Source organism: Oncorhynchus mykiss, chromosome 10, assembly GCF_013265735.2.
Source record: "Oncorhynchus mykiss isolate Arlee chromosome 10, USDA_OmykA_1.1, whole genome shotgun sequence".
NCBI classification, from domain to species: domain Eukaryota; kingdom Metazoa; phylum Chordata; class Actinopteri; order Salmoniformes; family Salmonidae; genus Oncorhynchus; species Oncorhynchus mykiss.
The window spans coordinates 51,625,440-51,647,463 of NC_048574.1; the positions used below are offsets into that span (position 1 = coordinate 51,625,440).

Consider the following 22,024-nt stretch of genomic DNA (forward strand, 5'->3'; position numbering starts at 1 on the left):
TAGAACCATATGAGTTATTTATTTGCATTATGAAGGCCTTTAAAAGCATTGTCCTGTCAACCTCTCACCTGTCCTGTGTGTTTGTCAACCAGGTGGAAGACAGTATCTTGCTTGGGGTCCCAGTAGAACCCCTCACAGATGCTCTCCCCCCTCTTCTTGGCTGTGATGATCTTCAGCGGGTCCATTTTGATAGGCTGCTCTATGAATACCACATAGTTCTCTGACATGGCTACAGGAAGAAGCGAAGATATATTACATAGTAATAGATAGTCAAATACATTGTTTTCATTTGGGGATGGGGTCGATTTGAATGGATGGTTTTTCATTTTTTCTATTCAAATCACTTCCTGAATTGACTTTCATTTATATATGTTTTTGCTACAGAAAGGAGAAGTGATACATATACCTGTAAATACACCCCGCCCATTTTCAAAATGATTGTCATTGCTGAAATAGCATTATGTAGTGACATTGTGAGATTATGTGTACATGAGTATAAGGAGGGTTAAGGGCAGAGGAACCTTCCTTTCTGGCTTTCTGTCAAGTTAAAATGAGACTTGGAAGTTTGACACTTAAGTCAGGGTACATTTTGTTCCTTGTGGATATGATAGAGACGTACAGTGACAATATCTAAGGGAAGTCATGGGATGCATTCCTAATGGCGCCCTATTCCTTATATAGTGCACTACTTCTGACCAGCCCTGATCAAAATAAGTGCACTATTGCTATTTGGGACACAACCATGGTTGTTTTGGCTCTTATTGCATAGGTATTGCATGAAGTGTTTGATAGGTTTACCGAAGCTGTGGAAGTAGGAGGGCCTGGCCTTGTCTACAGGGACAATAGAGCAGAGCACTTCAGCCCCCTCCAGAGTTTCTTCAGGATTGTTCTTCTTAGGGGGCACTTTGATTATGTTATACAAGGCACCTAAAATGACAGGGACACAGTTAGTACACAACCTCTCGCAGTGTTGTAATACTGTGTCACAACACTGGTGTGTATACAATAAATTATCTAAACTCACAGGAACACTGTTTCTACACAACCTGTCACCCTGTGATATTGTGTCAGAGCCACATAAAACACACTTGTATATAGACAAGAATTGTATATAAATACAATTAATTTATTGTATACAAGTATCTCACAGAGATCACAGTAAATAATGTTGTCGGAAATTAAAAACCTCTGGGATAGGCGGGATGGTAGCGTCCCACTTCGCCACTAGTCAGGGAAAATGCAGAGCGCCAAATTCAATTCAAATAAAATACTATAAAAATCAAACTTTCATTAAATCACACATGTAAGATAGCAAATTAAAGCTACACTCGTTGTGAATCCAGCCAACATGTCAGATTTGAAAAAGGCTTTTCGGCAAAAGCATAAGATGCTATTATCTGATGACAGCACAACAGTAAACAATGATAGTAGCATATTTCAACTCTGCAGGCACGACAAATAAAATATGCCTTTCCTTTGAAGAGCTTCTTTTGTTGACACTCCAATATGTCCCATAAACATCACAAATGGTCCTTTTGTTCGATTAGTATATCCAAAATGTCCATTTATTTGGCGCGTTTGATCCAGAAAAACACTGGTTCCAACTTGACCAACGTCACAAAATCTCAAAAGTTACATGTAAAACTTTGCCAAAACATTTCAAACTACTTTTGTAATACAACTTTAGGTATTTTTAAACGTAAATAATCAATAAAGTTGAAGACCGGATGATCTGTGTTCAATACAGGAGGACAAACTCAAGCATGCTTTCTGGTCTTGCGCAACTATCAAACAGTACACATGACGTGACACTTGTTCAAGATGGCCGTACTTCTTCATTACACAAAGGATTAACCTCAACCAATTTCTATAGACTGGTGACATCCAGTGGAAGCGGTAGGAACTGCAAACAAGTCCCTTAGAAATCTGGTTTCCCAATGAAAAATCCATATCTTATATTCTGGGGATGAGTAGCAGGAAGTTGAATTTGGGCACGCTATTTATCCAAAAGTGAAAATGCTGCTCCCTATCCCGAAGAAGTTAACCAGTGTGTGCTCATTGCTCAACACAGATGACGCCAATGTTGTCTGAGGTTTTCAGCTTGGCATGTTTGAGGAGGATTATTACCCCCTCACCCATCTGAGCTCAGACATAAATAAAACTCATATCTCTTACTGGTTTAAATCAGCACCATTACTTCTGTCTTGAGTCACTCAGGTTTAAGATGCAGTAATACAGACTTCTACTGAATATTACAATACTGCCTTAAAAAAGGTACATCTCACCGTTTTATACCTCCTGCACCATACCAGTGTCTACATTTCTAGAAAAAACGTCAATTTTTGTATTACTATGTTGTCAAAATGGTGAAGTGCCCCTTTAAGTGTACTTGATGAAAACCAAATCAGGACTATACAGTGCTACCATTTTGATCGTATATGCTCCTAAATATCTTGCTGTGCTACCTGGAATTTTAATTTGGCAGCAACAGTGCCACTAAAAAAAATATATATAAATAAATCACATTTAGTAGGTCCCTTACCAAAATGAATTTGTTGTGGCAACCTTCCCACAAGTTTGTGACAAATTTGCTGCAAACTAAATAGTGTGCCACAAAATGTTGCCAGACGTTTGCAAACTTTTGCCACTAGTGGTGAATCTGCGGCAAAGCTTTGGCCACTAGTGGCAAAACGGCCACCAGAGTATTTCTGACAGGCTATTCTGACTATTTGAATCTGTTGCAAACCTGTCACAACATTTATTGCCTCGAGTGGAAAAAAGTGTACCAGAAGCCGTGATTGTGAAAGACATGGAGGGAGGTTGAGATGGCTGGAGCAGAAGTGTTGTTTTTTAATGCTGAAAGTGAGTGAAATATAGTTAATGAGAAAGATGAGTCGACAACTGTGATCCAAAAATTGAAAACATTTTGTGGAAAAAGAGTCGGATGAATTGTTGCATGTTTGAGTATGTTTTTTGGATAAGGATGTACATTTGGGAATCCCTATTGAAGTCACAAAGATGGTGAAGGCTGCGCTGATAAAAGTGGAATAAGCAGGAGTGGTTCAGTATGGTGTTGATATTGTGTGTGTATCTAAAGAAATGAGTGTGTTTATTGTGGCTCACGAAGGTATCGATGCATGAAGTGGACAGCTTTGATTTTCGGAGCAGGGCAGCGGGAAAAAGTTTGGGATATTGACAATCAATATCTTAGGCAGAAAAATCCAAGTGTAGTTAATGCACATTGCTTAACCCATCATGGGAAAAAGGAGCAAAGTTTATCTGTATTATTTATGAAGAGTATCTACCAACCTATGTAAAGCTGGGAAATGCAGTTGAAGTCGGACATTTACATACACCTTAGCCAAATACAGTCATGGCCAAAAGTTGAGAATGACAAATATTAATTTCCACAAAGTTTGCTTCAGTGTCTTTAGATATTTTTGTCAGATGTTACTATGGAATACTGAAGTATAATTACAATAATTGCATAAGTGTCAAAGGATTTTATTGACAATTATATGAAGTTGATGCAAAGAGTCAATATTTGTAGTATTGACCATTCTTTTTCAAGACCTCTGCAATCTACCATGGCATGCTGTCAATTAACTTCTGGGGCACATCCTGACTGATGGCAGCCCATTCTTGCATAATCAATGCTTGGAGTTTGTCAGAATTTGTAAGTTGTTTGTCTACCCGCCTCTTGAGGATTTACCACACGTTCTCAATTGGATAAAGGTCTGGGGAGTTTCCTGGCCATGGACCAAAGATATTGATGTTTTGTTCCCCAAGCCACTTAGTGATCACTTTTGCCTTATGGCAAGGTGCTCCATCATGCTGGTAAAGGCATTGTATGTCAAACTGTTCCTAGATGGTTGGGAGAAGTTGCTCTTGGAGGATGTGTTGGTACCATTCTTTATTCATGGCTGTGCAAAATGGTGGGTGAACCCATTCCCTTGGCTGAGAAGCAACCCCACACATGAGTGGTCTCAGGATGCTTTACTGTTGGCATGACACAGGACTGATGGTAGTTCTCACCTTGTCTTCTCCGGACATGCTTTTTTCTGGATGCCCCAAACAATCGGAAAGGGGATTCAGAGAAAATGACTTTACCCCAGTCCTCAGCAGTCCAATCCCTGTACCTTTTGCAGAATATCAGTCTGTCCCTGATGTTTTTCCTGGAGAGAAGTGGCTTCTTTGCTGCCATTCTTGACACCAGGCCATCCTCCAAAAGTATTTGCCTCACTGTGCGTGGAGATGCACGCACACCTGTCTGCTGCCATTCCTGAGCAAGCTTTGTACTGGTGGTGCCCCGATCCCACAGCCGAATCAACTTTAGGAGACGGTCCTGGCTCTTGCTGGACTTTCTTAGGTGCCTTGAAGGCTTCTTCACAACCATTGAACCGCTCTCCTTGAAGTCCTTGATGATCAGATAAAATGGTTGATTTAGGTGCAATCTTACTGGCAGCAATATCCTTGCCTATGAATCCCTTTTTGTGCAAAGCAATGATGACAGCACGTTTCCTGCAGGTAACCATGGTTGACAGAGGAAGAACAATGATTCCAAGCACCACCCTCCTTTTGAAGCTTCCAGTCTGTTATTTGAACTCAATCAGCATGAAAGAGTGATCACCATCCTTGTTCTCGGCAACACTCACACCTGTGTTAGAGAAAATCACTGACCGCTGGTCCTTTTGTGGCAGGGCTGAAATGCAGTGGAAATGCTTTTTGGGGATTCAGTTCATTTGCATGGCAAAGAGGGACTTTGGAATTAATCGCAATTCATCTGATCACTCTTCATAACATTCTGGAGTTTATGCAAATTGCCATCATACAAACTGAGGCAGCAGATTGAAAATTAATTTGTGTTATTCAAAACTTTTGGCCAAGACTGTATTTAAATTCAGTTTATCAAAATTCCTGACATTTAATCCCAGTAAATATTCACCGTCTTAGGCCAGTTAGGATCACCAATTTATTTAAGAATGTGAAAGGTCAGAATGGGAGAATTATTTATTTCAGCTTTTATATCTTTTATTAAATCCCCAGTGGGTCAGAAGATTACATACACTCAATTGGAATTTGGTGGCATTGCCTTTAAATTGTTTCTCTTGGGTCAAACGTTTTGGGTAGCCTTCCAAAAGCTTCCCACAATAAGTTGGGTGAATTTTGGCCCATTCCTCTGGACAGAGCTGGTGTAACTGAGTCAGGATTGTAGGCCTCCTTGCCCGCACATGCTTTTTCTGTTCTACCTACAAAACTTTATGGGATTGAGGTCAGGGCTTGTGATCGCCAATCCAATACCTCAATTTTGTTGTCCTTAAGCCATTTTGCCACAACTTTGGAAGTATGCTGGGAGTCATTGTCTATTTGGAAGACCCATTTGCAACCAAGCTTTAACTTCCTGAATGATGTCTTGAGATGTTGCTTCAATATATCCACATAGATGGCATCATGAGGCAAAATTATTTTGTGAAGTGCACCAGTCCCTCCTGCATCAAATCACCCCCAGAACATGATGCTCCCACCCCCATGCTTCACGGTTGGGATGGTGTTCTTGGGCTTTCAAGCTACCCATTTTTTCTTTCAAACATAATGGTCATTATGGCCAAACAGCTAAATTTTTGTTTCATCAGACCAGAGGACATTTCTCCAAAAAGTACGATATTTGTCCCCATGTGCAGTTGGAAACTGTAGTCTGGCTTTTTTATGGTGGTTTAGGAGCAGTGGCTTCTTCTACTTTTGTAGTTTCCTCCAGCATCTTCACAAGGTCCTTTGCTGTTGTTCTGGTATTGATTTTAACTTTTCGCACCAAAGTACATTCATCTCTAGGAGACAGAACTCATCTCCTTCCTGAGCGGTGTGACGGCTGCGTGGTACCATGGTGTTTTTACTTGCCTAGTATTGTTTGTACAGATGAACGTGGTACCTTCAGGCCTTTGGAAATTGCTCCCACGGATGAACCAGTCTTGTGGAGGTCTACAATTTTTTCTGAGGTCTTGGCTGATTTTAGATTTTCCCATGATGTCAAGCGAAGAGGCACTGCGTTTGAAGGTAGGCCTTGAAATACATCCACAGGTAAACCTCCAATTGACTCAAATTATGTAAATTAGCCTATCAGAAGATTCTAAAGCCATGACAATGTTCTGGGATTCTCCAAGCTGTTTAAAGGCACAGTCAACTTTGTGTATGTTAACTTCTGACCCACTGGAATTGTGATACAGTGAATTATAAGTTAAATAATCCGTCTGTAAACAATTGTTAGAAAAATTACTTGTGTCAAGCACAACGTAGATGTCCTAACCGACTACCCAAAACTATAGCTTAACAAGAAATGTGGAGTGGTTGAAAAACAAGGTAATGACTCCAACCTAAGTGTATGTAAACTTCCAACTTCCCCCGTATGAAATGCCTTGTGAGAGCGCTCGTGCGAAACCATATGCAATGTGACCACGTGTCAAGTGTTTGCATACGTTAGAAATATGTTATTGAAGAGTCTGAATGTAAAATGTTGTAACTGGTGGGGATCATATTCCCTAATTCTCTGACCTGAGTAACCTTTTAGGGTAAAAGCGGTTGAGGTGTCAAGGATCAGGACTGTACAGCAAATCCCCTAGATTATGTGGAGTGGAGAAGGGTGTTGAAGACATGGCAGTGAACGCACAGCAACTAGTTGCAAAGGTTATGTCAAACAAGTTATCTGGAATCACTTATTGTGAAGGTGGATTTTGTAGCATTTATAGCTACATCTATGAATTGTTCTGCACAAGTGTCCAGGAAGTCCAAGAAGCTGGACATTTTTTTTTTTACAATATATATATATATATATATATATATATATATATATATATATATATATATATATATATATATTCAAAAGTATATGGTGACCCCTTCAAATTAGTGGATTCCACAACTTCAGCCACACCCGTTGCTAACTGGTGCATAAAAATCGAGCATTCAGCCATGCAATCTCCATAGACAAACATTGCCAGAAGAATGGCCTTACTGAAGAGCTCAGTGACTTTCAACGTGGCAACGTCATAGGATGCCACCTTTCCAACAAGTCAGTTAAAATTTCTGCCCTGCTAGAACTGCCCCGTTCGTTCAACTGTAAGTGCTGTTATTGTAAAGTGGACATTTATAGAAGCAACAACGGCTAAGCCGTGAAGTGATATGGCACATAGTGGCAAGAAAAGGTATGTGAAATCTTTGGAATTTCCAGGATGTCTGCATGAATTGGTCATAAAATGTGATCTTATCTTCATCGAAGTCACAACAATAGACAAACAAACTAATAACACAAAAACAATGATACGTTTATGTCTTTATTGAACACACCGTGCAACCATTCACAGTGCTGGGTGCAACAAGTATGAAAACCCTTGGATCTAATAACTGGTTGACCGTCCTTTGGCAGCAGTAACCTCAACCAAACATTTTCTGTAGTTGCGGAGCAGACCTGCACAATGTCAGGAGGAATTTTGGACCATTCCATTTTACCAAACTGTTTCAGTTCAGTAATATTCTTTGGATGTCTGGAGTGAACCACTCTTGACGTCTTGAAACAGCATCTCAAATCGGGTTGAGGTCATGACTCTGACTGGGCCACTCCAGAAGGCGTATTTTCTTCTATTGAAGCCATTTTGTTGTTGATTTACTTCTGTGTTTTGGGTCGTTGTCCTGTTGCGTCACCCAACTTCTGTTGAGCTTCAATTCACGGACAGACAGCCTTACATTCTCCTGCAAAATGTTTTGATGAACTTGGTAATTCATTTTTCTGTTGATAGCAAGCTATCCATGCCATAAAGGCAGCAAAGCAGCAACAAACCATGTTGCTCCCTCTACCATACTTTACAATTGGGATGAGGTTTTGATGTTGGTGTGCTTTTTTTTCTCCACACATAGTGTTGTGTACTCCTTCCAAACACCTCACCTTTAGTTTAATCTGTCCACAGAATATTTTGGAACATCCAGGTGATCTTTTGTGAACTTCAGATGTGCAGCAATGTGGGGTCCTCCCTTGAACACCATTCTTGTTTAGTGTTTTATGTATCATAGACTCATCAACAGAGATGTTAGCATGTTCAAGAGATTTCGGTAAGTCTGACACTAGGATTCTTCTTAACCTCAGAGCATTCCGCGCTGTGCTCTTGCAGCCATCTTTGCAGGATAGCCACTCCTAGGGAGAGTAGCAACAGTGCTGAACTTTCTCCATTCATAGACCATATGTTTTACCGTCGACTGATGAACATCAAGGCTATTGGAGATACTTTTGTAACCTTTTCCAGTTTTATGCAAGTCAACAATTCTTAAACTTAGGTCTTCTGAGATGTATTTTGTTTGAGGCATGGTTCACATCAGGCAATGCTTCTTGTGAATAGCAAACTCACATTTTGTGAGTGGTTATTATAGGGCAGCTCTAACCAATATCTCCAATCTCGTCTCATTGATTTGATTCCAAGTTAGCTGACTCCGGACTCCAATTAGCTTTTGGAGAAGTCATTAGTCTAGGGGTTTACATACTTCCAACCTACACTGTGAATGTTTAAATTATGTATTGAATATAGAAAAATAAACTAATAACATGCAAATTATTGTAAGCACACTGTTTGCCTATTTTTGCAGAAACCCAAGTAATTCCAAAAGGGTTCACATACCTTTTCTTGCCAATATCAGCTCACAGAATGGGGCCGTCGAGTGCTGAAACGCGTAGCATGTAATAATCGTCTGTAGTCGGTTGCAACACTCACTACCAAGTTCCAAACTGCCTCTGGAAGCAACGTCAGCACAATAACTTTTCAAGCGTCAGCTGGAGTGTTGTAAAGCTCAGCGCCAATGGACTTCGTAGCAGTGGAAACGCATTCTCTAGAGTGATGAATCATGCTTCACCATCTGGTAGTCGGATGGAAATATCAGGGTTTGGAAGATGCCAGGAGAACGCTACCGGCCTCAATGCATAGTGCCAACTTAAAAGTTTGGTGGAGGAGGATATGGTCTGTGGCTGTTTTTGGGCTAGGCCCCTTAGTTTCAGTGAAGGGAAATCTTAATGCTACAGCATGCAATGACATTCTAGACGATTCTGTTCTTCCAAATTTGTTGCAACAGTTTTGGAAGGCCCTTTCCTGTTTCAGCATGACAATGCCCCCGTGCACAAAGCGAAGTCCATACAGAAATGGTTTGTCGAGATCGATGTGGAACTTCTTGACTGGTATGCACAGAGCCCTGATCTCAACAACGTCGAACACCGGTGCGTCAATCGGCTCTAGGTTTTTTTAATGCCGAATTCGCTAGTAAATTGTGAGACGGGGCTTGATTCGTTCTCTCAAATGTGTTTTCTTCCCCTTGGGGTTGAGACCTCATTGCTTTGATTTGAAAAGCCAACCATTGTAGAAGGAGGTGGAGCTCAGGGGATGTGTGTGGCTCTGGGTGTTTGAGTGAGAAAGACACAGAAGAGATCCAACCAGGAAAATCACAGCCCCATTCATTAACAACACTTTGTGCTGACAACATCAAAGAGCCATTCTCGTCTCTGAAGTCAGGAGCACTTCAAGAGTTAGGTGTTAGCCAGACTAGTGATTAACTTCTTATGGCCGAGATCCCGTTACCTGGAGCAATATAACAACCAGTGATAGTACAGGGTGCCATACTCAAAAGAACAGAAATATAAATTAAAATTCCTCAAACATATCGTTTTCAAAGTAGTCTTGTTGTTAATCCCACCAGTGTCCGATTTCAAATAGGATTTACGGGGAAAGCACCAAACGATTGTTAGCTCACCAACAACTCACTAAAATACAGCCAAAGAGAGAGGGAGAAAAAGCAGAGAAAATGAATCACAAACCTTTGATAATCTTCATCAGATGACACTCATGTTACACAATACATGCATGTTTTGTTTGATAAAGTTCATATTTATATCAGAAAATCTGAGTTTACATTGGAGCATTCCATTCACTAGTTCCAAAAACATCCAGTGATTTTGCATAGCCACATCATTCAACAGAAATACTCATCAATGTAGATAACACAAGTTATACACATGGAATGATAGATATACCTCTCCTTAATGCAACCACTGTGTCAGATTTCAAAAAAACTTTACGGAAAAAGAAACTCATGCAATAATCTGAGACGGTGCTCAGAACAAGAGAAAACGTAACCTCCATGTTGGAGTCAACAGAAACCATAAAGTACATAAATGTTTCCTTACCTTTGATGAACTTCATCAGAATGCAGTCCTAGGAATCCCAGGTCCACAATAAATACTTGATTTATTCAATAATGTCCGTTATTTATGTCCAATTAGCTACTTTGGTGAGCGCGTTTGGTACACAATTGCAAAGTCACAAAGCGCGTCCACTATAACGTGACGAAATGTCCAAAAGTTCCGTAACAGTCAGTAGAAACATGTCAAACAATGTACTGAATCAATCTTTAGAATGTCGTTTACATACATCTTGAATAACATTCCAACCGGAGAATTAGAATTACTTCAAATGAGCGGTGGAACGCAGGTCCTTCCCTTGAGTTGCCCATGCTTTCACTATGCGCATTCACAACTCATGGCAGTGGTGACTATTTCCTGTCTCATTTGACCCCCCTAAACATTAGAGTCAGACAAAGTTCTATTGACATCTAGTGGAAGGTGTAGGAAGTGAACTCATCCATATATCGCTGTAATTTCAATGAGAGCTGGGTTGAAAATCTGCCACCCCCAGAAAAAATTAGAACAGGAAGGTGACTTTCTCAGGGTTTTGCCTGCAATATGAGTTCTGTTATACTCAGACATAATTCAAACAGTTTTAGAAACGTCAGTGTTTTTTATCCAGTACTAATATGCATATATATATTAGCAACTGAGACTGAGGAGCTGGCCGTTTACAATGGGCACCTTTTCATCCAAGCTACTCAATACTGCCCCTACAGCCATAAAAAGTTAACTGCAATGGAAAAGTAATTGTTCATCTGGCTAAAACATTACACATTTTGATGTCACAGGCATTAGAAATATGGTGGATTTGAGCAAGTTTGATGTCATTAATATTTGTGGATATGTAAGTAAATGTTAAATTGTCTATTGTTTTTGTCAAAGAATATTTCTGTTTGTAAAAAAAAAATAGAAAATGACAAAAAAGTAATTATCTGCTTTACAGAGTAATCAGGACTTTGTTAATTTGTTAATGGCTTGGCTTTGCTCATTTTTGTATTTCTAACACAAGCAATTGCACAGTGATTACTTACAGAATATCCCAGTCGATGTGTATTTGTGAGGTGAACTCGTTAGAAGAATGTCCAATAGCATCGATTTTTTAGGTGCTCTTGGATTCGGTCTTGTAGGCGCATTCATTAATTTTGTAAGATTCAGAGAGTCAAGCAGTTCTTTAAAAGAGTCTAATACAGATGTACATCTTCTAAAATAATGAATTCAGAGTCATTTAGCTTATGCATGACATCATAAAGATAATGAAGTGCGTCTCCCGAAGTCAAGGGTGATCTGTACCAGCTGACTTGTGTGATGTGGGAGTCCTTATTTACGTTAATTTTAACTGCAATCAAAGGGAGTCGGTAGCGATTGCATGGTATCTACAGTCTCAGGGTTTGGTCACATTACCAGAGATCAACAATAAAAGCATAACAATACATCAGTTGCCCAATGCGTGAGGACTTGGCGGAGCCAGTACCGCTGTCAATAAAACGAGCCGGGTCTATCAGGAAAGAAAAAATATAATTCAAGAGTTTGAGATTTGGGAAGAATGCCATCAAGTGTAGTCCCACTTGCGTTTCAGAGTGTAACAAATGCAATTGTATGGCCTTTTTGGACTGTTTGCAAATTGTAGGGCATAAGACAAAGATAATTCACCTGTTGATCATTCAGCCTATTTAATCCAAATGTTTTTATCTTTATTTAACTAGGCAAGTCAGTTAAGAACAAATTCTTATTTTCAATGACAGTAGGTCAACTGCCTTGTTCAATTTTAACCTTGTCAGCTCGGGGATTCAATCTTGCAACCTTTTGGTTACTAGTCCAAAGCTCTAGCCACTAGGCTACCTGCACCTCAATATGGTTGAATACCTTCACCAGGTGGCAGTGACCAGACCCCAACCCATTTGTGTTGGCTGCTGGGGACTGCTCACAGGTTTCTACTTCTAGCAGGCGAACTATCTGAATCGCTGTGTCTCCAGCTCGCCTAGCATAGCAGCAACTACGGAATTGGCTCCTTGACTCATCTAGTGCTACTCATTGGACCTTATGATCACTTGGCTACACATGGCTCTCCCTAAAGTCAATATGCCTTGTCTATTGCTGTTTAGGTTAGTTATTGTCATATTTCACTGTTGAGCCCCGAGTCCTGCCCAATATGCCTTTGATAGCGCTTTTGTTCCATCCCCCACACATGCGGTGAACTCACCTGATTTACATGGTGCCTCTAGAGACAATCTCTCTCATCGTCACACAATGCCAAGGTTTACCTCCACTGTACTCACATCCTACAAATACCCTTGTCTGTATATTATGCCTTGAATCTATTATTCTGCTCCCAGAAATCTGCTCCTTTTACTCTGTACCGAATGCACTAGACGACCAGTTCTTATAGCCTTTAGCCGTACCCTTATCCTACTCTGGTGATGTAGAGGTTAACCCAGGCCCTGCAGCCACCAACACCACTCCCATTCCCCAGGTGCTATCATTTGTTGACTTCTGTAACCGTAAAAGCCTCGGTTTCATGCATGTTAACATTAGAAGCCTCCTCCCTGTTTGTTTTATTCCCTGCTTTAGCACACTCTACCAACCCTGATTTCCTAGCCATGTCCAAATCATGGCTTAGGATGCTCACCAAAAATCCTGAAATTTCCATCCCTAACTATAACATCTTCCGACAAGATAGAACTGCGAAAGGGTGCGGAGTTGCAATTCTGTCATACTATCCAGGTTTGTTCTCAAACAATGAGCTTCTACTTTTAAAAAGCCACCTTTCCAGAAACAAGTCTCACCATTGCCGCTTGTTATAGACCCCCTTCAGCCCCCAGCTGTGCCCTGGACACCATATGTGAATTGATTGCCCCAGATGTATCTTCAGTGTTCGTACTGTTAGGTGACCTAAAACGGGATATGCTTAACATCCCGGCTGTCCTACAATCTAAGATAGATGTCCTCAATCTCACACAAATTAAGGAACCTACCTGGTACAATCCTAAATCTGTAACCATGGGCATCCTCTTAGATATCATCCTGACCAACTTGCACTCTAAATACACCTCTGTTCACAACCAGGATCTCAGAGTTCATTGCCTCATTGCCTACATGCCTAATGTGTCCGCGGTCAAACGACCACCTCTCATCATTGTCAAACGCTCCCTAAAACACTTCAGCCAGCAGGCCTTTCTAATCAACCTGGCCCGGGTACCCTGAAAGGAAATTGACCTCATCCCATCAGTAAAGGATGCCTGGTTGCTCTTTAAAAGTGCTTTCCTCTCCATCTTAAATAAGCATGCCCCATTCAAGAAATGTAGAACAAAGACCAGATATTACCCTTGGTTCACCAAGACTTGACCAGCACAAAAACATCCTGTGGCATTCTGCATTAGCATCGAATAGGCCCCGTGATATGCAGCTTTTCAGGGAAGGCAAAATCTGGATGCCTACAAATCAGCTGGGCTAGACAATCTGTACCCTCTCTATCTAAACTTATCCGCCAAAATTGTTGCAACCCTTATTACTAGCCTGTTCAACCTCGCTTTCGTATCTGAGATCCCCAAATATTGGAAAGCTGCCAGTCATCCCCCTCAAACTGTTACAGACCGATACCCATCCTGCCCTGCCTTTCTAAATTATTCGAAAGCCAAGCTAACAAACAGATCAACGACCATGTCGAATTCCACCGTACCTTCTCCACTATGCAATCTGGTTTCATTGGTGCACCTCAGCCACGCTCAAGGTCCTAAACGATATCATAACCATCATTGATTGAAGAAAGTACTGTGCAGCAGTCTTCATCGACCTGGCCAAGGCTTTCAACTCTGTCAATCAGTGCAATCTCATCAGACTCAATAGCCTTGGCTTCTCAAATGACAACACCATTCTGTATACATCTGGCCCTTCTTTGGACACTTAAACCTACAAACCAGCTTCAATGATGTACAAACACTCCTTCCGTGGCCTCCAACTGCTTTTATATGCTAGTGAAGCTAAATGCATGCTCTTCAACCGATAGTTGCCCCCAGCCGCCCAGCATCACTACTCTGGACGGTTTTGAATTAGAATATGTGGACAACTAACTAGGTGTCTAGTTAGACTAAACTCTCCTTCCAGACTCACATTAACCTGTTACGGCTGCTGTCCCTGTACAGGGATCAACATCAGCGGAAATTTCAGTGTGACAACTAATAGTACTCGATACAACTCAAACTTTCATTAAAACACACATGCAGGGTACTCAATTAAAGCTACACTCGTTGTGAATCTAGCCAACATGTCAGATTTTTAAAATGCTTTTCGGCGAAAGCATGAGAAGCTATTATCTGATAGCATGCAACCACCGAAATACACAAAGGGGACGTAAACAAAATAATTAGCGTAGCCGGCACTACACAAAACGCAGAAATAAAATATAAAACATTCATTACCTTTGACGAGCTTCTTTGTTGGCACTCCTATATGTCCCATAAACATCACAATTGGGTCTTTTTTTCGATTAAATTCGTCCATGTATACCCAAAATGTCCATTTATGAAGCCCGTCTGATCCATGAAAAAGCACCGTTCCAAAACGCACCGTCATATTAAAATAAAAATAAAAAATAAAAAGTTACCTATAAACTTTGACAAAACACTTCAAACTACTTTTGTAATACAACTTTAGGTATTAGTAAACGTTAATAATCGATCAAATTGAACATGGGGCGATCTGTATTCAATAGCAGCACGTTTTGAAATCATGGTCCACATTCTCTCTTTCATAACTTCCTGTGGTGTGCTCGACGACAGGAAGTGCCTATTTAAAATCAATTGACAGTACTGGCGACATCGTGTGGAAGCTGTAGGCATTGTAAACAGGGCCCTATCTATTTTCCCTTGCCATAGACTAGAGACTGGCGGAGGGATATTTTGTTTTTTTTGTGAACAGTTTTCCTTGGGATTTTTCCTGCTAAACGCATTCTGTTATAGTCACAGACATGATTTAACCAGTTTTATAAACTTCAGAGTGTTTTCTATCCACACATACTAATCATATGCATATACTATATTCCTGGCATGAGTAGCAGGACGTTGAAATGTTGCGCGATTTTTAACAAAAAGCTGCAAAAATTCGCAGCCTCTTTTTAAGCATCTCCATTCCAAAATTAAATCTAGAATCGGCTTCCTATTTCATAACAAAGCATCCTTTAGTCATGCTTCCAACCATAGCCTCCTAAATCTGACGATCCTACTGATCATTGACTTTGGCGATGTCATTTACAAAATAGCCTCTGACACTCTACTCAGCAAACTGGATGTGATCTATCAGAGTGCCATCCGTTGTCACCAAAGTCCCATATACTACCCACCACTGCGACCTGTATGGCTGACCCTCACTACATACAATGGGGCAAAAAAGTATTTAGTCAGCCACCAATTGTGCAAGTTCTCCTACTTAAAAAGATGAGGCCTGTAATTTTCATCATAGGTACACTTCAACTATGACAGACAAAATTAGAAAGAAAAAAATCCAGAAAATCACATTGTAGGATTTTGAATGAATTTATTTGCAAATTACGGTGGAAAATAAGTATTTGGTCAATAACAAAAGTTGCTCAATACTTGGTTATATACCATTTGTTGGCAATGACAGAGGTCAAACGTTTTCTATAAGTCTCCACAAGATTTTCACACACTGTTGCTGGTATGTTGGCCCATTCCTCAATGCAGATCTCCTCTAGAGTAGTGATGTTTGGGGCTGTTGCTGGTCAACACGGACTTTCAACTCCATCCAAAGATTTATGGGGTTGAGATCTGGAGACTGGCTAGGCCACTCCAGGACCTTGAAATGCTTCTTACGAAGCCACTCCGTTGCCCGGGCGGTGTGTTTGGAATCATTGTCATGCTGAAAGACCCACCCACATTTCATTTGCAATGCCCTTGTTGATGGGAGGTTTTCACTCAAAATCTCACGATACATGGCCCCATTCATTCTTTCCTTCACACGGATCAGTCGTCCTGGTCCCTTTGCAGAAAAACAGCAAAGCATGATGTTTCCACCCCCATGCTTCACAGTAGGTATGGTGTTCTTTGGATGCAACTCAGCATTCTTTGTCCTCCAAACACAACAAGTTGAGTTAATAAAAAGTTATATTTTGGTTTCATCTTACCATATGACTTTCTCCCAATCTTCTTCTGGATCGTCCAAATTCTCTCTAGCAAACTTCAGACGGGCCTGGACATGTACTGGCATAAGCAGGGGGACACGTCTGTTACTGCAGTATTTGAGTCCCTGGCGGCATAGTGTGTTACTGATGGTAGGCTTTGTTACTTTGGTCCCAGCTCTCTGCAGGTCAATCACTAGGTCCCCCCGTGTGGTTCTGGGATTTTTGCTCACCGTTCTTGTGATCATTTTGACCCCACGGGGTAATATCTTGCGTGGAGCCCCAGATCGAGGGAGATTATCAGTGGTCTTGTACGTCTTCCATTTCCTAATAATTACTCCCACAGTTGATTTCTTCAAACCAAGCTGCTTACCTATTGCAGATTCAGTCTTCCCAGCCTGGTGCAGGTGTACAATTTTGCTTCTGGTGTCCTTTGGCAGCTCTTTGGTCTTGGCCATAGTGGAGTTTGGAGTGTGACTGAGGTTGTGGATAGGTGTCTTTTATACTGATTACAAGTTCAAACAGGTGCCATTAAACAAGCAAGATTTCTGGCTCTCACAGACCAGTAACTTCTTATTTAAGAGGCTCCTCTGGAGGACAGAGTTACAGGTCTGAGAGAGCCAGAAATCTTGCTTGTTTGTAGGTGACCAAATACTTATTTTCCACCATAATTCGCAAATAAATTCATTAAAAATCCTACAATGTGATTTTCTGGATTTTTTTTTCTTCTCATTTTGTCTAAATTTTGTTTGTCTAAATACTTTTTTGCCCCAATGTATTCGTCGCCAAACCCACTGGCTCGAGGTCATCTATAAGTCTTTGCTCAGTAATGCCCTTCCTTCTCAGCTTACTGGTCACCAAAGCAACACCCACACGTAAAACGTGCTCCAGCAGATATATTTCACTGGTCATCCCTAAAGCCAACACTTCCTTTGGCCGCCTTCCCTTCCAGTTCTCTGCTGCCAATGACTGGAACGAATTGCAAAAATCATTGAAGCTGAAGTCATATCTCCCTCTTGAACTTTAAGCATCAGCTGTCAGAGCAGCTTACCGATTAGACACAGCCAATCTGTAAATAGCATACCCAACTACCTCATCCCCATATTGTTATTTATCGTCCTGCTCTTTTGCACCCCAGTATCTCTACTTGCACATCATCATATGCATTATCTATCACTCCAGTGTTAATGCTAAATTGTAATTATTTATTGCCTTACCTGCCTACAATTCTACATTTGCACACACTGTACATAGATTTTTCCATTGTACATTTGTGTAACTTGTTTTTGTCGCAATGCTTTGCTTTATCTTGGCCAGGTCGCAGTTGTAAATGAGAACTTGTTCTCAACTGGCCTAACTGGTTAAATAAAATAAAACATTCATTAGTTGACTGGTTTTGGAGCAAGGTACACTACTTGAAGCACACATCCAGTGCCTCAAGTCCAATTATGTGTTTGATATCAACATTCCCACTATGCCCCAACATGGGAATCCCTACAAACCAGTGTTTCACTGCCAGAAACAGAATCTCTTCTCCACTGAGCAATAGTGGACAAGTATCTGCTCTTGTATGTAGTTTGAGAAGTGACAGGAGGAAGCACAGCCCTCCAGCTGATGTGTTCCATGAGTGTCTCCTTCCAATGCCAAAATGCTCTTCGGAAACTATTTATAGCCCTGTTAAATTGACTTCTTTTATTTATTGCATTTTTGACTGTTTTTGCTTATAGTACTGTATGCTGCTCCTTCGCCTTTAGTTCAACTGCTGAAGCACATTCTGGTACACTTTCCATCACAATGCATTTTAATTACAAAATATAAAATGTGGGGGATTGTGAAGTGCTTTTTGAATTAAATAGTTAAGTAATGAGTCATTAGTTCATGTCCTTAGTAGAGTAATATTTGACACTTGTTCTGTGTAACAATGTTTTAACTCGACCCAAATGTAGACCATTATTTTATGGCGTAACAGTATGGTGTGTGTGTGCTGTCACCTAAGATGTGTCAATGGTGGAAAAAGTACCCAATTGTCATGCTTGAGTAAAAGATGCCTTAATAGAAATTCTCAAGTAAAAAGTGAAAGTCACCCAGTAAAATTCTAAAAGTATTTGGTTTTAAATATTCTTAAGTATAAAAAGTAAATGCTAAAATATACTTTAGTATCAAAAGTATACATAATTTCAAATTCCTTATTCAGCAAACCAGATGGCACTATTTATTTTATTTACAGATAGCCAGGGGCACTCTCCAACACTCAGACATCATTTACAAATGAAGCATGTGTTTAGTGAGTCCGCTAGATGAGGCAGTAGGGATGACCAGGGATGTTCTCTTGATAAGTATGTGACTTAGACCATTTTCATGCCCTGCTAATCATCCAAAGTACTTTGGGGTGTCACGGATAATTATGCAGTAAAAAGTACATACATTTCTTTAGGAATGTAGTGAAGTAAAAGATAGTTGTCAAAAATATAAATAGTAATGTACATACCCAAATAAACTACTCAAGCAGTACTTTCAAGTATTTTTACTTAAGTACTTTATACCACTAGTCAGTGAATATCTATTAATTAGCTCTGACACTGTCTGACAGACAAGTCATGACGGCAGTCAAATTCCACGTGACCATTTAGTCAGAGTAATTAGTCTTCTCCAAGCTCTGATGCTGCTAATGGTCATTAGTATCCTAACAAACTGCCTGGTACTCAGCACTCTTGTCCCTCTAACCACTCTGATATCAATGCAAATGTAATCATGTTGCACAACATTTCTATAGGCATTGCAATTGCGTGAGAAAACAGAGTGTTGGCCTCTATTAAAAAGAGGATCCCATCAGCTTTCTATAGGCTATGGCTACTATATTTATTTCTCAACTCTCCTAATATTAAGCACATTGCTTCTCTTTACAACAGGAGTATCGCCTACCTGGCTGGCATGAAAATGAACCACGGAGAAAGCATCCTCCATTCACTATTTAAGTGCATAGATGACATTTGTTTCCCTTGTGAATGATACTGCATATTATCACTTGTGAATGATGCCCAGCTTGTGTGCAGTATAAATATGCAGCGCGAGCGTTCCCAGTTTGGGGAAGATCATTTTCCCCATTAAAAATCCCACAAGTGTCTCAGATTATGTTTGGAATACGTATTTCTCACACAGAATAGGTAAACTTTTGTACTATGGGGGATAGTAGATTGACATAGGGTAGTTATTTTGCTGTTTGTTAGGCCTACTCATCTTGCTGGCTGCCGAAAAGTAAATGTAGACTGTTCTTCCAATATCTTCATTATGTGCCTCGGAATTGGATAAAGACGCACACAGTTGCGGCCCTGATGTGTGTCTACACTTGTAGTCAATGACTGGCATTGGCTAATGAGAATTGAGATATCTAGGAGAGCCATGTGAGTGAGAGGTGCTTCGGAGCAAGCAGCCCAGATAAGGGAATTATAATGATTATATTCAGCCCAAGGGCACAATGGCCACTGGCGGCATGGTTTATTTTTTGGGGGGAGGGGAATCCCACACAAATGGGATTCCCGCCAGGAAATTGGAGACATTATCAAGTGCTTGTCAAATTGTGTATGAGAGTCTGATGAAGTGTGTGTAGCCTGAGAAAAAAGCAAAGCTCATACCTTTCATTCAACTTTAAAAAAAAATATCATTAGTCGCATCATGCAGCCTTAGAATGTATAAAAAAATCTAAACATATAGCCCAACATTTTTTATCAGAACTGAAGTTGCATAAAAACTCTAAATTAAGCATAATATGAGGACCTGTTTCTTTGTTAACTGCTCAACACAGAATAGTCGTATGTGCGCACTAACTCAAATTGTTTGGGGAAATTATACTTTCTATTTGATTATGTTCAATTGTATTCTATACAATAATGCCACGGAATTCTAAGCAAATATTGCCTGCTAAATGAACTAGTGTAGCCCACAGCAATATGGCATAGCCAGATCAGGGCCTAAATAACAACTTAGAGAATGTTAGTCTCTTCTTCTGAGGTGGACTATTTTTTCTTCATTTAATCTTTATTTAAACCAGTCTAAAATAAATCATGGATTTATTGTGATGGTGTAGGCTATTTTACAAGGATTTAGACTTTTTAAAATGTAGATGTTCCGAAGGTCTGCATCAGTGGCTTGTATGCTATGCGTGGAAGACAGGAGATGCTAAATGTGTTCATGTTAATTAACGATCAATTATGGTGAGATCTGCAGTTATTTGCTTGACAATCATCGGCCGACAAAATGTCATGACCGCCACAGCCCTAGTTAATACCTCTTAATTAAGACAGACAATGTCAAGCATGCATGCTTTGTTTCACAGATTGCAATCTGAGTGTGCACATGAAGCGCAACTGAGGCTTTAATCTGATGTTTGGTTCATTAAATAAATACATTCTAATAATCAATCCCATTTTATGAAATATTACATATTTAGACAATATGGCTTTGTTTCAACATGCTATTTAAAAAATATATAGTAAATTTTCTGACGTGATGTACAGTATTTGAAATTCATAATTTTATCTTGATTGTGTATGTGTAGGGAAGGGAGGGGTGGGATGGTAGTGAAGGAAAAAAATATGCAAGCAAAATTAAAAGTAGGATGGCACTGAAAATAACCCAAGGATTACATAAATGACCCTGCTGCTGGGTCAATCCCCCAACCGAATGTGCTGGGTTTGTCACAACCCAACATACTGGGTTTTAACCCAGCCATACAGTGTACTTTACCCAGCAGGGTTAGATGCAAAACCCAAAACCGCTTGGTTGAATTATTAACTCAATGCTGTGTTTGGCCAATGTTAACCCAGCACTGGGTTGTTTAAATGACCCAAATTGGGTTATTTTTAACCCAGCATTTTTATAAGAAACAATCATTCATTTTGGGGAAAGTAATATGACTTGCAATATTAGGTGTAACTCAATGTCTACCTTTTAAGATTATTGTTTTTATTAGACTAATTGTGTTATGTTTTCTGATTGTTTCAGTGCACCGGGAGACTCCGGTGGCGGCTCAACAAGCTTGGACAAAGAACTTCGAGGGTCACCAATATCCAAAGTTCACTCAAAAAGGCAATACTTCTCAACTGCGTTTGATTTCGTTTTAATTATTATGTTGTTAAAGCTTCTTATGGGCAGGTAGCGTTCCACCTGGCCAACATCCAGTGAGATTGCAGAGCGCTAAAACTACTACAAACTACAGAATTATAAATATTTAACTTTCATAAAATCACAAGTGTAATACATCTGTAAAATGGATCGATGGACCATCGATGGACCATCTGTAAAAAGGATCGATGGACCAATGCGCAGCGTGGCAAGTGTCCATAACGTTTATTTAAAGACAAACGTGAAACGAACGAAACCGAAACAGTACCGTGTGGCAACCACACACACAAAAAAAAAACACCCACAACTCAAAAGTGAAACCCAGGCTACCTAAGTATGATTCTCAATCAGAGACAACTAACGACACCTGCCTCTGATTGAGAGCCATACTAGGCTGAACTCAAAACCCCAACATAGAAAAACACAGACTGCCCACCCCAACTCACGCCCTGACCATACTAAATGAAGACAAAACAAAGGAAATAAAGGTCAGAACTTGACAACATCAAAATAAAGATTAACTTCTTGTTAATCCAGGCGCTGTGTCAGATTTAAAAAAGGCT

The 22,024-nt window shown here is 40.2% G+C and overlaps 1 protein-coding gene across 1 annotated transcript in view; it reads right to left on the bottom strand.

Moving 5' to 3' along the window:
• LOC110534240 (beta,beta-carotene 9',10'-oxygenase) overlaps positions 1–22,024 on the bottom strand; it is a 58,361-nt gene that overhangs the window by 26,813 nt on the left and 9,524 nt on the right. Inside the window, 2 exon segments of the mRNA XM_021618975.2 lie at positions 69–229; positions 799–927. Coding sequence (XP_021474650.2) covers positions 69–229; positions 799–927 — 290 coding nt within the window.